The sequence below is a fragment of the Felis catus genome, chromosome B2 (assembly GCF_018350175.1).
Source record: "Felis catus isolate Fca126 chromosome B2, F.catus_Fca126_mat1.0, whole genome shotgun sequence".
In the NCBI taxonomy this organism is placed as follows: domain Eukaryota; kingdom Metazoa; phylum Chordata; class Mammalia; order Carnivora; family Felidae; genus Felis; species Felis catus.
The window spans coordinates 32,199,711-32,214,843 of record NC_058372.1 but is presented as its reverse complement, the minus strand read 5'-3'; the positions used below and the strand labels follow the sequence as shown (position 1 = coordinate 32,214,843).

At 56.5% G+C, this 15,133-nt stretch overlaps 1 protein-coding gene across 30 annotated transcripts in view; it reads right to left on the bottom strand.

The window, feature by feature from the left end:
• SYNGAP1 (synaptic Ras GTPase activating protein 1) overlaps positions 1-15,133 on the bottom strand; it is a 34,012-nt gene that overhangs the window by 8,515 nt on the left and 10,364 nt on the right. For 26 of the 30 annotated variants that reach the window (XM_045057395.1, XM_045057393.1, XM_045057401.1 and 23 more), the window contains 13 exons: positions 11,285-11,376; positions 10,696-10,817; positions 8,749-8,902; positions 8,434-8,532; positions 6,263-6,889; positions 5,976-6,120; positions 5,604-5,748; positions 3,848-4,084; positions 3,506-3,707; positions 3,105-3,283; positions 2,361-2,402; positions 893-1,967; positions 397-570 (listed from right to left, as the gene is read on the bottom strand). In XM_045057395.1, the coding sequence (XP_044913330.1) occupies positions 397-570; positions 893-1,967; positions 2,361-2,402; positions 3,105-3,283; positions 3,506-3,707; positions 3,848-4,084; positions 5,604-5,748; positions 5,976-6,120; positions 6,263-6,889; positions 8,434-8,532; positions 8,749-8,902; positions 10,696-10,817; positions 11,285-11,376 (3,293 nt within the window). Of the gene's footprint in view, positions 1-396; positions 571-892; positions 1,968-2,360; positions 2,403-3,104; positions 3,284-3,505; positions 3,708-3,847; positions 4,085-5,603; positions 5,749-5,975; positions 6,121-6,262; positions 6,890-8,433; positions 8,533-8,748; positions 8,903-10,695; positions 10,818-11,284; positions 11,377-11,494; positions 15,088-15,133 lie in introns of those variants that run through there. The other 4 variants (XM_045057396.1, XM_023253842.2, XM_023253851.2 and 1 more) reach the window with 3 other exon arrangements.

The following is a 15,133-nucleotide window of genomic DNA, read 5'->3' as shown; positions in this document are numbered from 1 at the left end:
ACTGGGTAAGCTGGACATCGTTTGTAGTGTAACTGTAACTGCTGTGCCCCCTGCCCAATTTATCAGCTCACACTGCTGGCAAATCCACTTCCCCTTTCCCGAGTGGTCACAAGAGCCAGGGCTTATGTTCCCCCTGGGGAAGAACACAGAAATAAACCTTAATATAGAATCTTTCTCCCCAGACAGTCTATGACATGCCACACAATAAAGCTGGAAGTTGGCCTTCCGATAGACTGACTGTCGACAGCCTCCCCTGATACACTGAAGGCTTCTCACGGAAGGGGATCAGGTCTTTGTCTCTTCTTTCTACCATAATTACTTGACCCTGGGTGCATCCCTGGGAGGCATCTAGAGGCTTCCCCTGGGGGTAATGGGAAGGTCAGGGGCCCGGCGTACCCTGTCCAGCCGGCTCTCATCCATCGACTTAGAGTACTCCTTGAGCTTGTACTCTTCTCGCTCGATGTGGGCACTCTCGATGTCAGCTGACAGGTGAGGCATGTTGGAGACCCAGGCCACCGTTCGCTCGGAGGCTGGCATTGTGGGGTTCAGCGTGGATGGCGCCTGAGAATGCTGGGATGGGGCAAGGTGGGGGTGAATAGAAAGGAAAGGTGGGAGAAGGCAGGGTGCATTTAGAAGGAGACAGCGCTGCCAAAGGAGATGACCGTCCCAACCTTGTTCCCCTGCTCTAGTGTTGATCTCCTTGAATCCACAGTGCCTAGAACAGGACGTAGCGCATAGCAGGGACTCTACATACACTTGTTTAATGAATGAAAAGGGGTGAGAAAATTGTGCCTTCAGACCACAGACTCTATTCTGCCCCCACTTCCCCACCCCATTTCCTTCTTCCCTCCCTGGCCCTCACCCACTTGGCCTTCCTCCCACCCTCACGTACCTGCTTGGTGATGGAGGGCTTGAGCCCCCCACCCCCTCCGCCACCGCTGCCCCCGCTGCCCCCAATGCTGCCCTCTTTGCTGAGGCTTTGTTGCCGCGGACGGGCAGGGCCGTAACTCGGCTCCGGTGACTGCAACAGATTCCCACTGGATGGCCGGGGTTTCTGGGCAGCGCTGACCGTCAACTGCTGAGACTTGCCCCTCTGCAATGGAGGCGGCTGGCCCCCGCCACCCCCACCACTGCCCCCACCACCGCTCCCACCTCCGGGCCCTGAGGGGGCGGGCCTCTGGGGACCAATAGTGATCTGGGGAGGGGACAGCATGTGCTGCAGGTTGTCCTGGAGTGAGAGCTGCCGACGGGTGAAGTCGGTGCCAGAGGGTCCAAACTCATCACTGTAGCTGTGGCTGTGAAGGATGGAAGCGGCGGGGGGCTTGGGGACCCCTGAGGAGAGGTCCTCGCTCTTGCTATAGCCATGGAACGGGGCAAAGGTGTCCCCGGGGGGCTCTCCACCTCGGTGGTGGTGATGGTGGTGATGGTGGTGATGGGAGGAGGGAGGGGCATGGCCACCACCCCCTCCGTGGCCCCCTGGGGGGCCTGGCCCATCAGCAGCCATGTGGAAGAGAGGGTTCTGAAAGGAGAGGGGGATACGCAGTTGCTGGGCAGGGACACCGTCCGTGGTGACACCCATCTGGCTGAGGCGCATGCCAGCCGCTGTAATGGACGAGCCACTCCCCTGGGAGAGGCGTCCAGCGGGCGCAGGCCGCAGCCCTAAGGCCGCTGTCAGGGAAGCCTGGCTCGAGTGCAGCAGGTCCCCAACGGCCGCCAGGTTGGACACACTGCTGCTGTTGAGACGGCCGCCGGGCCCGTCACCCTGCAAATCCAGCATGGAGACACTCTTGTTGACACTCAGCATCTTCTGCTCTGGCTCTGTGATGTCCGAGCTGCTCGTGCAGTATGCCGGCGAGGAACGGGCCAGCGGTGGACGGCTTACATAGAACAGGTCTTTCCCCCCACCAGGGGGCGGTGGGGGTGGCTTCTCCTTGGTTGGGGAAGGGAGGCGAGCCATGTCCATAGAGCTGCGGGAAGGGAAAGGGGCGTACAAGCAGGAGGTAAGGCCAACACCACCGGCAACTGAGCCTGCTGTGGTCTGGCACAGGCCTGGGGGTGAGAAGTGGGACCCACAGGGAAGGGAGGAGAGCTGGAGGTGGCAGCTCTGCAGAGGGCAGGTAGGGAGGGGATACATGGGAAAAAGGAAAGGAAAAGGCCTTTCCTTTCCAGGGAGGAAGTGAGGCCTAGAGGAGGGGAGATGGGGGCACCAAGATGGGGGATGAGGGGCAGGTCCCAGCAGATATGGAGGAGATGAGGGTGCATGGAGGAGAAGAGGGGAGGAGGAAGGTGAAGGCCACTGGAGTGGGAGCGGGGAGCAGACAGGAGAGGAGAGGAGGGTGGGGGAGGGGAGAGCCCCTCACCTGTTGAGGCCTCGAGCCATGAAGGACTGAAGGTCGATGGAGCTGGAGAGAGATGGGAAGAGGGGCGAGCACAGACAGAGAGAAGGAGAGAGGTGGGCAGAAGGCGTGGACGCATGGAAGGAGAGGCGGGAATGGTGGAATGGGTATGGCATCATGGAGGGAGACCGGGGCGGAGGAACAAGCAGGGCAGTCATCAGAATGAACAGCAGCCGAGGCCGCCACATCGGAGTGGATGCCAGGGCTCGGGAGGCCCTGCTAGGGTCCACATGTTACTTCTCTGGGGCTGGATCGTGGCTGAGGTCTGCAGGCTTCTGGCGGGGGGCTGGGGAAGTGCTTATTTACCAACCAGCACAGAGACAACTGAACGTTTTGACGCGACATGGCTGATCTAACTTATGTGGCTGAACCTCAGCTCTGGGACAGGCATGGGCAGGCAGAGGGACAAGGCAAATCAGAGCTTGTGGCAGGACCCAACCCCCCCCCCCCCCCCGCCAGGCTTCCAGCAAGCTGGAGCTGGAGGAGCCTCCACAGTCTTCCTGGGGCTCTGAGATTCCTGCTCCCTCTGGCCTTAAAGGGGCTCTCAGCCTAACCACAGACTATACCGGTCTCCTTACCATTTTCTGTGAGAGCCTGCCTCTTTTTCCTTTTAAGCCCTAGAGAGATGCACAGGGGCCCAGTGGAGTGTGTCCGGAACAGAAAAGTAGGGGCTCCTAGGGCACCGGTGTGGGGGTCCCAGGTGCTCACCTGTTGAGGTCCCGCATCATGTAGCCCTGCATCTCAGCCGATGGGCCTCGCAGCACCACAGGCTGAGGCCGGGGCCGCTCACTCTGACGGCTTGGCTGCCTTTGGATGTTGGGGTTCCTCAGAGCTGTGCTGATGTCATTGAGGAGCCGGGGCAGTGGGCCCAGCTTCAGAAGGGCTTCCTGGAAGGGTGAGGCTGTTACCTGGGGGCTAAGTGCCCAGCTCTAAGAGGACCTCAGAGGGTGCAGATGGAGGGTGTCTGAGCTGGGGGGGGGGGTGGGCGGGGGGTGCTAAAGACACATCTGGGGACAGTAAGGAGAGAAAAATCTGTGCAGGGGGTGGTCTCTCAGGCCACAGGAGCCTCTGGAGACATCTGGGGATGCGGCAGAGGGGCATCTGCTGACCTTACTGAGCTGGGGCAGCACCTCCCAGAGCAGGGCATGCAGTGTGGAGAGCTCTCGGCCCAAGTCGATGTAACCCTCAAAGCTACTGCTGTTGGTCAGCGTGTCCAGGTTGGAGATCTCATACAGGAACTGCTGCATGGAACCCCACTCCAGCTCCAGAAACTCATTCATGAATCCCAGAAAGTCCTCCTTTGAGGTAAACCTGGCCAAGGCATCCAGAAGGCAGGGGTCACACACACACAGAAGGCCTCACACCCACCCGTCTCAGGGTCTCTGGGGACTCGGGAGGCCCTTTGTGCCCACCCCCAGCCCCACCCTACCCCTGTCTGAGGCTTCTCTCACTTGGAAAAGTTGGCCAGGTTCTGGATGACCTTGGCAATGAGGGTTAGGGTTCGTGAGGTCTGCTCATCTGGGTACTCCTGCATGAGCCCAAAGAGACTGGGCGACATAATGGCTGGGCAGAGGAAGCGCAAGAAGAGCGAGGCGCTGATCAGCCTGTCAGCGATGTCCTCCCGGCCCCGCTCTGCGCAGCGCAGCCGCCAAGATGCAAACACCTCCTTCAGCTCCCTCGGGAACACGCTGAGGGGAAGGGGTGGGGAGACAGAGAGAAAGAGAAAGAAAGAGAGAGACCGGGACTGAGCCCCAGAGACCCTCAGCTTCCAGGGAACATGCTGAGGGGGGTGGTAGGAGGTGAGGGTGTGGAAACAGAGTGGGGGAGAGACAGGGAGGGAGGGGCTGCAGGAGGAAGACGGGAGGCTGCTGGAAGAAGAGGGCTATGGCAGAGGGAACAGACAGATCAGGGAAAGAGAAATGGAGGGGGAGAGAAGGTGAGGGGAGAGAGACATGCAGGAGAGAGACGGAGGGCGTATGAGAGAGACAAGGAGAGGAGTAGAAGAAAAACAGACACCAGGGAGAGACAGAGATGGGAGAGAGATGGAGGGTCACTTGAGGTACAGGGAGCTCGGACCCCCCAACTCTTCTGGATTCCAGGGAAATGGGGATGGAGGTGCCCCTGCGTGACCCCCATTGCCCGCAATGGCTCAGCTCACTCCCCACCTCCCCGTCCCACTTCAGTGTCCCACTGACACCTTAACCGCCCCCCCCCAACTTGTGTAGTATAAAGCAGAGCTCACCATCGCCCCCACACCTCCAACTGGCTCCTCCTCCTGACTTCCCCAGTTCTGTCAATGAGACCACAGGTCTCAAACACCAGCCCCGTGGCCTCTTGAGTCATCCTTGACTCCCCACAGACAAGCTCCCTTCTTTGCAATCAGCTGAAGGCTCCGGCTGATCCTTTCCTCAGTGAGTCCTTCACAGCGGCCCCTCTCTCCCTTTCCTGCCACCGTCCCGATCCACTGACAATCACCTCCAACTAGCCTGGACTCCGCTCTCCCTACCCCACTCACTCCCTGCACCCCACGCCACTTAAGGATTAATCTTCTCAATCATGATACTTCTTGGCACTAGCACCACTAATGGCATCCGTGACCTACCAATGAACTCAAACTCTTAGCCTGGCAGCTGAGGACTTCCAGATTCTAACTCCAACTCCCATGTCCAGACCTCTTCTCCTTCCACTCTCCATTAGGAGCCATGTGCTCCATTAAACCTGGCCTAACTGCTGGCCTCCGAAAGCTCCCGGGCCCTCACCTTCATGCATGTGCCCCTCCCATGGCATTCTCCCAGAATGTCTTCTTTGCCCATCAAATCTACACATCAGAACCTAACCCGGTCTTCAAAGCCCAGCCCCGGGCGGGGGGGGGGGGGTGGGGAGGGGGGCGGGGGGTACCTCCTTCACGAAGCCTTCCCAGCTTATCTCAATCAAACCTCCACTTTCTCTGGCCTTATGTTGCCTGGGGGGAGGGAACCTTCCTTGGCACTTAACACACAGTACAACTGTTCCGTAGCTTTCTGTGTATCTAACCTGTCCCTCTAAGGGCAGGGGCCAGGCCTCAATCTTCTGTCTGCCTGCCTTACAGCCCCAAGCACGCCGCTTCGCCCATAACCAGTATTCAGTCCTCTTTGCGGATGGACAGATGGATGAACAGATGAACACACGACCCCAGCCCCGGCCCCCACCCAGCGTTCCCAGTCTCACCAGTGGGAGTTGACCACCTTGCACAGGGCCAACTCACAGCACATCCGCAGGTTGGCCTGGTGCTCTGCCAGGCTGGACGCCGTGCACTTGATAGGGTCCACCTCGCAGTTCTCCTCCGACTCATACAGAGCACGGATGAATTCCCCTGGGGTGGGGGCACAACAGAGGGTGGTCATACTTGCCAAGGGCAGGGATGGGGGCTGCCTGGGTTGGGGAATCTCGGAATCCCATGGTTGGAGGCTGGAGTCCGGGGACTCGAGGCTTGGAAGCATTCAAGCTGAGGAAGGGTGACTTGGGGTCTGGGGTAGCCAGGTTTAGGGTTGCGAGGCACGTGTGGCAGGTTTGGGAAGAAGACCTGAGACTAGGTCGTACCGATGGCATCCTTGAGGTATTTCTGACCAATCAGTCTCATGTACTCTTCTATGGCTTTAGTGGCGAGCGTGTTCTCGCGGAATATGAGGTGCTCCCGTTCCATGAACCGGTCTACCTCGGACATGGCCATGTCTGAAAGGAAGTCCTGAGGCCCGGGAAAATCCAAGGGTCAGCCTCCATACAACCCGAGCTCATTCTGAAGACATTAGTGCCCTATCCTTACTATCCCCCTCTCCCAAGCGAGTGCCCACTCCCAGGTTACCTATTCCTGGGGGCACAGCACTCACCTTGGCCTTGCCCGTACTCTGCAGAATGTGAACCAGTGCACTGGCAACCTCCTCCTTGCCCTTGACATTCAGGGCGGGCTCCAATACGGCACACAGCATCCGGTAGTGGTTGGTGACGTACTCTGCAAACTCCTTATACAGCTCCATGGGCAGGATACTCATCGTCTGGTAGCGTGCTTTCAGCCGCACAGCTGGGCAGCCTCCTTTGCCCTTGCCCCCTGAGCCGCTCCCTGAGCCCCCGCCCCCTCCTGAACCCCCCATGCCCCCGGAGCCCCCACTGCCTGTCGGCAGGGTCACGGGGTACCACTGCTCTGTGAAGTGGCGCCCAGCTAGGGTGGCCACGGGCACAGTCACCAGGCCAACGTAGCCCGCCTTGTCCTTCTTGCGCTTTTTGTCTGAGTCACGGTACAGATGTAGCCGCAGGGCGCGGACAGCCGGTAGGTTGTTAAACTCAAAGTGCTCGCCCCAGAAGACGGTGTCCCCCGAGGCCGACCGGGGCTTGGAGGTGGTGCGGGCATACAGCATATCATCCAGGCAGAGCTCGCAGTAGTACCGCTTCTTGGGGGGTAGCTCCCGAGCCTCTATGATCCACAGCTTCAACACATTGTCCACCCGTCGGCTGTTGTCCTGGTGGGGTGGGGTGGGCATGGCGGATAAAGGGGAAGGGAGAGAGAGACAGAGACACCAAAAGGGGAGAGACAGTGAGAAAGTGACAGACAGTCTCTGAGATAGCAATCGGAAGGCTGAGAGTACGTGTACTGGGTTGACTAGTATCCTCCTTCCAAAATTCATGTCCACTTGAAACCTATGAACGTGACCTTAACTGGGAAAAGGGTCCACTTAATATGGGTCCACCTTAATATGGGTCCCTTAAAAGGGTCCACCTTAATACGAGGTACACTCATATTAAGATGTGTTCATGCTAGATTAGAGCGGGCTCTAAATCCAATGCCTCATATCTGTATGGAGAGAGATTTAGAGACCAGAAACACACGGAGGCAGAAATTGGACAGGTGCGGCTGTAAGTCAAGGAATGCCAAAGATTGTTGGCAACCCCAGGAGCTAAAAGGCAAGAAAGAAAAAAAGAAAACAAAAGCAAAAACAAAAGAGGCAGGGAAAGATTCTCCCTTAGAGCTTCAGAGGAAACAAAGTTCTGCCAACACCTTGATTTTAGACTTTTAGTCTCCCAAACTGTTAAGGAATGAACTTCTTTGGTTTTAAGTGACCTAATTGGTGGCAATTAGTTACGGCAGCCCTAGAAAACGAATGCAGATGGTAGCTCATACACCAGACAACAGAATCAGCATTGGGAAAATTTTCAAAAGCTAGAATAATAAACCAAAAATAAGGTGGAATTTGAAGGGAAGAACTGGGGAGTCCTCCAAAGACAATCAGAAGTTGATTGCAAAAACAAAAAAAGTGAGCTGCATAAATACAGGATGGAGGAGGCTACATGTAGCATGAAAGGGCCTTGAGGATACAATGGACCACAAGGTCATAGTGAAGCCCGGGAGATGTCACAGTCACAGTAAGAAGAAAGCATGGCATTCGGACTCTGCACGCGTTAGACTGTATCCAGCAAGTAGGGTCTAATTAAGGACAATGAAAAACAAGGGCCCCCTGGAGGAGGGTCACCAGGACTGTGGGCTCACTGGAAACTGGGATTCGAGAATAGCTGAGGGAACTGGGAGCATGTCTCCTGGGAAAGAGAAGCCTTGGGAAGAACACAGACTGTAGAATTTCTGAGCCAGAGGGGACTTTAGAGGTCATCGAATCCCCATCTAAACCCCATTCCCACCAGCTCTACGGAGAGGAAACTGAGGTCTAGAGACTTGGCTAGCTGACAACTGTAGCTGTGCAGGAACGCTGGAGGCAGGGGCTAGGCGACCACTGCCAGGGTGTTGGTGGGGCGTTGCTGCCCCCAGGGAAGACGAATCGGCTTTGTAAGTCTGTGACTTCTATGGCAAAGAAACATCACAAGGTAGGAGGAATGGTAAAAAGACATGGGGGGACTCAGAAACAAGTGGGGGTCACCTCCTGCTCACCCAGATCCCCTCCTCTCCAAGCCTCCCTTTCCTTTAGAGCTCATCTTGCCCCCTAGGCCCCCGGCTTCCCCCGTGGCTTGACCTTTGCCTTGCCCATGCTGTCTGGGTCTCCTTTACTCCCGATACCTTGTTGGGTTTTACTGCCCGTTGTAGGTTCTCGATCCATTTGTCCCTCTCGGCGGCAGAACGACAGGCAAAACATTTTGTCCCTGAAGACGTTGTTACCTAGAGAGGGATAGGGGTTGAGATGGGGCTCCAGAGGGGAGGTGACTCCTAAGACTGGAGACTCCATCACTGTTTCTTCCTCCCTGGCCTGCCCTCCTTTCTTTCAACCCCAGAGGTTTCTGTTTCCTTACCATCCCCACCTGTGCTACCTTCGTCAGGCCTCCGTGCCCTCACCCTCCATCACTCCTGCCCTCCTCAGTCCGCGAGACCCAGTACCTCAAAACAGAACTCCTGGCCCAGGATGGAGCTATGCACTGGCTTGATAATGGAATCTTCATCCAAGTTGAGCTCCAAGGCCTCGGCCGCACTGCTAGGGCTCAGCAAAGACTCGTGCGAGTGTGACTCCTTGAAGCTCTGCATCAGCCGGGCCCTGGCAGGGAAGGGTCCGATGACAGGGTCAGGGCCCCACTCTTCTTACACACCCAGGGGCTAGCTCTAGGGTAGGGACCTGGGGAAAGAGTCCCCTGAGCCCCCTTCCCACACAGACACAGACAGAAAGACATGAGGAAAATGAGAGAAGCCAGGACCCTTTAAGAAACTCCTACCCCGCAATTCACACCTAAGGGGTTGTGAGGACTGGGGACACCTGGAAATACCTCAACCCAGAAATGGACCATGGCAGAAAGGAAAACAAAAACAAAAACAAAGAGAACAGGTGGGTGTGGGGCACTTTTAGGTGACCACCCCCACCCCCCAAATCAGAGCCTCAATATCAGGGGGAAAAGTAGGAGTAAAGAACCAGAAATACAAAGAAAATGTTTATTTGGGCCTGGCACACAGCTAGTACCTAAAAAACATGTAATGATTCAAAGAATGAATGAATGAAAGCAGAGGACAAGTTTTAGCAGAATCAGAGGAAGGAGGGAGGGGAAATCACAAGCAATAGGAGAAAGCTGTGGGCAGAGGAGTGAGAAGGAAGAGATTGAAAATGGGGCCTGGGGAAGAGGAGGAGGTAGGGCAGGAGGGAGAAGGGGGAGGCCAAGCCACGTGCGTGCGGAAAGACCGAGGATGGAAGGAGATGAGGAGCAGCTGGGAAGACGGGCGTGGGAACAGAGGTGGGGGACAAGCAGGGACCACACCAGGGAGCAGAAGGTAAAGGGGACTGAGGGAATGGAGGATGAGGCACACAACACAGAGGGATGGGATAGTGAACGGCTGGGAGATGGCTAGGGGAGGAAGAGTGGAGAGCAGCGGGAAAGCGGGAGGGAGAGCTCGGGTGTGGGAGCCTCCATGAGGCTATTTATAGCAGCCCCGTCATCTTGGGCTCCTTTGCCGTCAGCGCGACGCTCCCCCGGCCCCCCGCCCCCGCGGCCAGGAATACCATGCCCTCACCCCCCCGCCAGGCCCAAATCCAGCTCTGGTGACATAGGAGGGGGGTAGGGGAAGGTGTGACTCACCTATCCCAACCTCCCTACCTGCCCAATCCTGGGGGCGGCCAGACATGGGGGGAAAGGGAGGACAGGGTTCTCCCTGGGGAGAGACTGGGTGAGGGGGAAACCCAAAGAGGGACCCCAAGAGGCAGACAACAGAAGCAAATATCAGATCTCCTGCAACCCCAGTCTCAGAGACAGTGCCCCCTGGACTTCTCAGAGGGATTTCTGCCTCATACTTCATTCCACGATTAACCCTACAGCTTCCCCTCCCAGTTCTGTCAACCTGCATACCTGTGTAAGCCTCCCCTTTCTGTCAGGCTTTCTGCTGCCCTTCCCTCATCCATCAGTATCTGCCAGCCCCAGCCCCACTCCAACTGCTGCCATTCCCTCACACCCTTCTCCTAGATCACACTGCTCCCTCTCCTACCAACCCACCACCCCTTCCCTGGATTCCTTCAGTGTTTCCCAGGCTCCCAGGCTCCATTACTCCTCCTCTGTCCTGTACAGCTCCTTCAATCCAGGGATGGAGCCCATTCTTCTGGTGACCAGGAGAGTCCCTCCTTGGCCTCACCTTCATTCTCTTCTTGCCTCTCAGCTTGTCCTCTCCCTGCACCGTGCCTCTCTCCTGCTTCCTCTTCTCCATTCTGTCCCTTGTCCCATAACATCTCTCAACCAATTCACCAATCCATGGCCTTCATTCTCTGCATCTAGATAGCCTCCTTCCCTCCAATCTCACCCAAGAGTCCCCTATGCTGCATCCAGCTCATCCCGCCCACTCCAGCCCCTGTACCGGTCATGGTCAGCACTTCGGAAGCGAGGCAGGATCTGGCGAAAGCTGCTGGTCCGGTCAAGTTTGGGTTGTGACTTCGTGCGTTTGATGGAGCTTTTTAGCCTCCGGCTCAGGAAGCCTTGCTGGGGTGGGGGGGAAATGGGGAGAGGGGTGGATTGGGGCAGGGTCAGTTCTACCTACTCACCCCTCAGCTGGTAGAGTCCCTGGATGAAAGTGGGATGGGGGGGGCGGTGAAAGGGAAGTCTCTAGAGATGAGGAAATGGAGATAGGAGCCCTGCTACCAATTTTTCTTCCCTTGCTCCCAACGGGTGCAAGCATACACACACACACACACACACACACACACACACACACACACACACACACACACCCCAGCTTGGAGAAGGTGGGAGGGCTGGTCTGAGAAGCAGGGGGACAGAGCCAAGGAGGGGGAAACCAAAAAGGTGGGGAGAGGCGCGCGCATGAGTGAGTGTGCGCGCGCTTTCTCTCTCTCTCCCTCCTGCCCCCTTTCTCAGAATCCTGGGGCTCCAGCTGGGGCTAGGGAGGAGGGGACCCAGCTGAGCCACATCTGGCTGGTGCCTTCACTCACCGAGGGCCGGAAGGGCGCAGCGGGGGCGGCCTCCATGCTGTACTGCTTCCCCCCTGGGACGCTCTTCCTCCTCGAGCGACCCAAGTGGTATTCTGGAGGGGGATAAAGAGCCAGAAGGGAAGTTGGGGAGGGGTTGCTGTTAGCCCGGGTTTCCAACTCTGGCCCCAGCCCATTCGCCCACCTCCCTCTGCCCCTCAGCTCCAGCCTCACCTACCCCCCGGAAAGCAGCAGGAAGAGCAGCGGCGGCTGAGAGGCTGACGGCGGGAAGGAGGGGGTAAAGAACCCGAGCCGGAGCCCCCCGAGGGGGATGGGGTGGGAGGCCTTAGGCCCATGACTGGGACTGGCAGTCAGCAGAAGGGCATGGCTGAGAGGGTCAGTAAAACCCCAGTGATAAAAGGACACCAAAGATCCACAGAAGCTAGGTCCTTGGTGCCCACCCCCCCAGGAAGGGGCTAGCTGGGGGGGGCAGTTGGGTTAAAGGTCATTGCCCATAGGCAGGCTTTCCTCTCCCCTCAGCTGGGCACATCTTCCACCTGCCCCCCTCTCCTGGAACCCCTGTCTGTCTGGACAGCCAGGGCTGCCTCCCATGACCCCCTCCCTGGTCTGGAGGGGGGAGTCTTAGAAGCGACCTGTGAGGAGTGGCAGGGGAAGAAGCTTGGGGACAGAAAATTCAAGGAAGGGGCAGATGGGAGGGGGAGGGGAGAAGGGCAGGTTCCACGTGCACTGCAGTGGCAGGGACTCAGGAGGGAAGGGGGGTGGGGAAGAGGAAAAGAGAAGAATGCAGGGGAGTGGGCAGGGAGTGGGGAGGATGAGCAGTGGAGGTTCAGGGGACTCCCAAGTGAGGGTAGGGAGAAGAGGAGGAGGGGAAGAGAATGCGGATGAAGCTCGGACTGCCACGAGTCTAGAGGGGTGGCAGCTCAGAGGAAGGAAGCTGGGGCTCTGCTGCCAGGGAATTTAGAGGGGCCAAGGGGCTAGAGGAGAATGAAAGTGGGGGGATGCCAAGCTCCGGCTCCAGCTCCAGAATGGCTGCCCAGGCCTGGGCTCCCCCCTCAGCCCCACAGTCACCACTGCAGCCAATGGGGGGGCAGGTGCTGCATCAGGGGCGGGGCTATCATCTCCACGGCAACAAGAAGCTACAGGCTGGAGGGGGGGGGACCGGAAGAGCTGCCTGTTAACCCTCTAGGTTCCAGAACAAGGGAGGGCCACAGCTACATTTCACTGTCTGCTTCCAGAATTGCAAATCACCAGCAATCTACCCTAGAATCAGTCTTCAGTTTCCCTTTGCCTCCAAAGCCCAGGTGTTAGAAAGTCTGCCCACAAAAATGCGGACACCATGACACGGAACCCTTGTCAGACCCTTGGGAACGTGTGTAGAGGACAGAAACATACACTGAGCTGTGTGGGTACGTGTATATAACCACAATACAAAAAATAGGGATCTAGGTGCTTATGAGACATACACACAACTGTGAGCACAGGGGTGCCACAGATCCACGTTCTGAGACCTTGGGACCCACATACCCCACGGGATACATGCTTAGACATATGTGAACACTGCAACAGGGGAGTACACATTTGGACCCAGACACCCACATGAGAGCTGCTGGTGTGGACCTGTGGCCCCAGTCCCTTGGGAATCATGTGGGCAGCACATTACAAAATTAGACATTTAACCCTCACACACACACACACACACATACACACACACACACACACACACACACACACACACGGAAGTCAGTTTAACCTCTAAGATACATGCTTGAGTATACCATGATCCCAACCACAGCAAGGTATCCTGGTACCCCAAAAGCAAAAAAACATCCTTCATTCACATGGGAAGTATGACCACATCCACTCTGTCTCAGGACAACCCCTTCTTCTCCCCCAGCCTTCCCTGACTCCAACACAGGCATCAGTGATTGCTCTCACAATAAACAAAAACAAGGAGCAAACGCATTATTTATCCTTCTGAGGGCACACTCAACAATGCATCCAAGGGTATCTTTTTCCTAGTCTCTGCATTTCTCAGGTATGGCTGCCTCACTTCCATTCCAAGGAACCAAACTCAGCCACTACTTTCATATGCAGGCTCCTTTAATAAGGCACAAAGACTAACTTGAAATCCACTAAAATTTTGCTTTGGAACTAAAGAATTGACAGGCAGAGAACAAATTTGCTAATTGGTTCTCTTGGTTCTTGGAAGTAATATCACCTCATGCATATTATCAGGAGCTGAGATCTATGAACTCACACATAAGTCACAGGTACGGGGAAAACCACGTACGCATACGCTTACAAAGACTTTCACTACCGCAAGAAAGAAAACCACAAAGAAAAATGAAACAAAGTGACAGAAACACAGGACATTCTGCTATTAATGCTGCATGCAATGACATGTACAGGAAACACAGCACATACGGGTGTACACACACAGAGCAAACCTGGTAAGTGTACACTGCGATCCTGGGTCTCCAGGTCCCATCCCTGCACGATGTATACACGCATGCACACACATAACAGCCACCTACACACACCCGTAACACAGGCATTGTGCACACACCCACACATGTACACACCCTGTGTACACACACAATTGCACTCTCACACATACACAGCGAGGGCTTGGACTCCCGCCTCTCCAATCTCTCTAATCTTGCCATCACCCACAGAATCTCTCCCTGCCCTCCAATGTCCCACATCCCTAACCTTCCCTTTGGCCTTTCTTCCTTGTCCTACCCAGCTGGCAACTCTTGAGGGGAGCCAAGGAGAAAGGTTGCCAGAGCAGGATGAGGAACAGAGCTGGACAGAGCAGCGAAATGGGGGGCAAAACTGTGCAGGGGACAGGAAGCTCTAATGACAGCACCTGCAGTGACAGGCCTCACTGTGAGCCAGCCTCTATGCCTGAGTGGCCATCTCTCATCCAACCAAGCCTGATCCTATACAACCTACACGAACCGGTGTCCTCTCTCTCATCTTGCCCCTTTCTTCTCTCAAGAGATAGCTTTACCAAAAGGCCTCTTTCCTCCTCCTGCCCCTCCTCCCCAGCTCCCAGACCCCTTCTCCCTCCATCCAGTTCCCCATCTTAAGCTTTCTTATCCTCTTTTCTCCTCAATCTGGCTCCAATATCTCCCACATTCCCTTTCTCCAGCCATTCTTTCCCTCTTAGCCAAGCCTCTCTCATTCTCTTCACCTCCCTTCTCCCCACTTTTCCACTTTCTCCCCACTCCTTTCTTTTTCAGCTTTTCAATCCCCACTCCTAGACACACCAGGGGCTCACACCTGCCTAGCTCAAAGGTGTTTCGTACATAGTAGGATGCCAAGAAGCCCACTCACACACACTCACTCCCTTCCCCCACTTGCACACCACCCACATCCAGACACACCCTGGACACCCGTGCTGGGATTGACACAGATACCCAGGCCAATGATGGAACACATGCAAAGACACACACCTGCCACCAGGGACAGGGAAAATCCTGCTCATGCAGCCACACATCCCTACACACAGGAGACTGACTGGAGGTGAGCCCCCGCCAGAGAGAGACATGCATGTTCAGGGTCGGAGGTGACATGTACCAGTATGACCAGTGGCCGGCCCAGCAGTCTCCTAGGCAGGAACCAGACAGAGGCACGATGAGACAGAACAAGCTTGCACACGGCTGGCTGCACATGTGTGCATGAGGAACTGGGCCCCGGGTACACATGGCATCGACACACAGGGGGCACGAGCATGGACACGAACACATACACGGACACGCGGGCTGCCGTGTCCACCAAGGGGCTCCGAGATCACCCCGCACCGGCCTCCCCCGCGTGCTCGCGACCCTGGCCCCCCCAGGCCGGTCC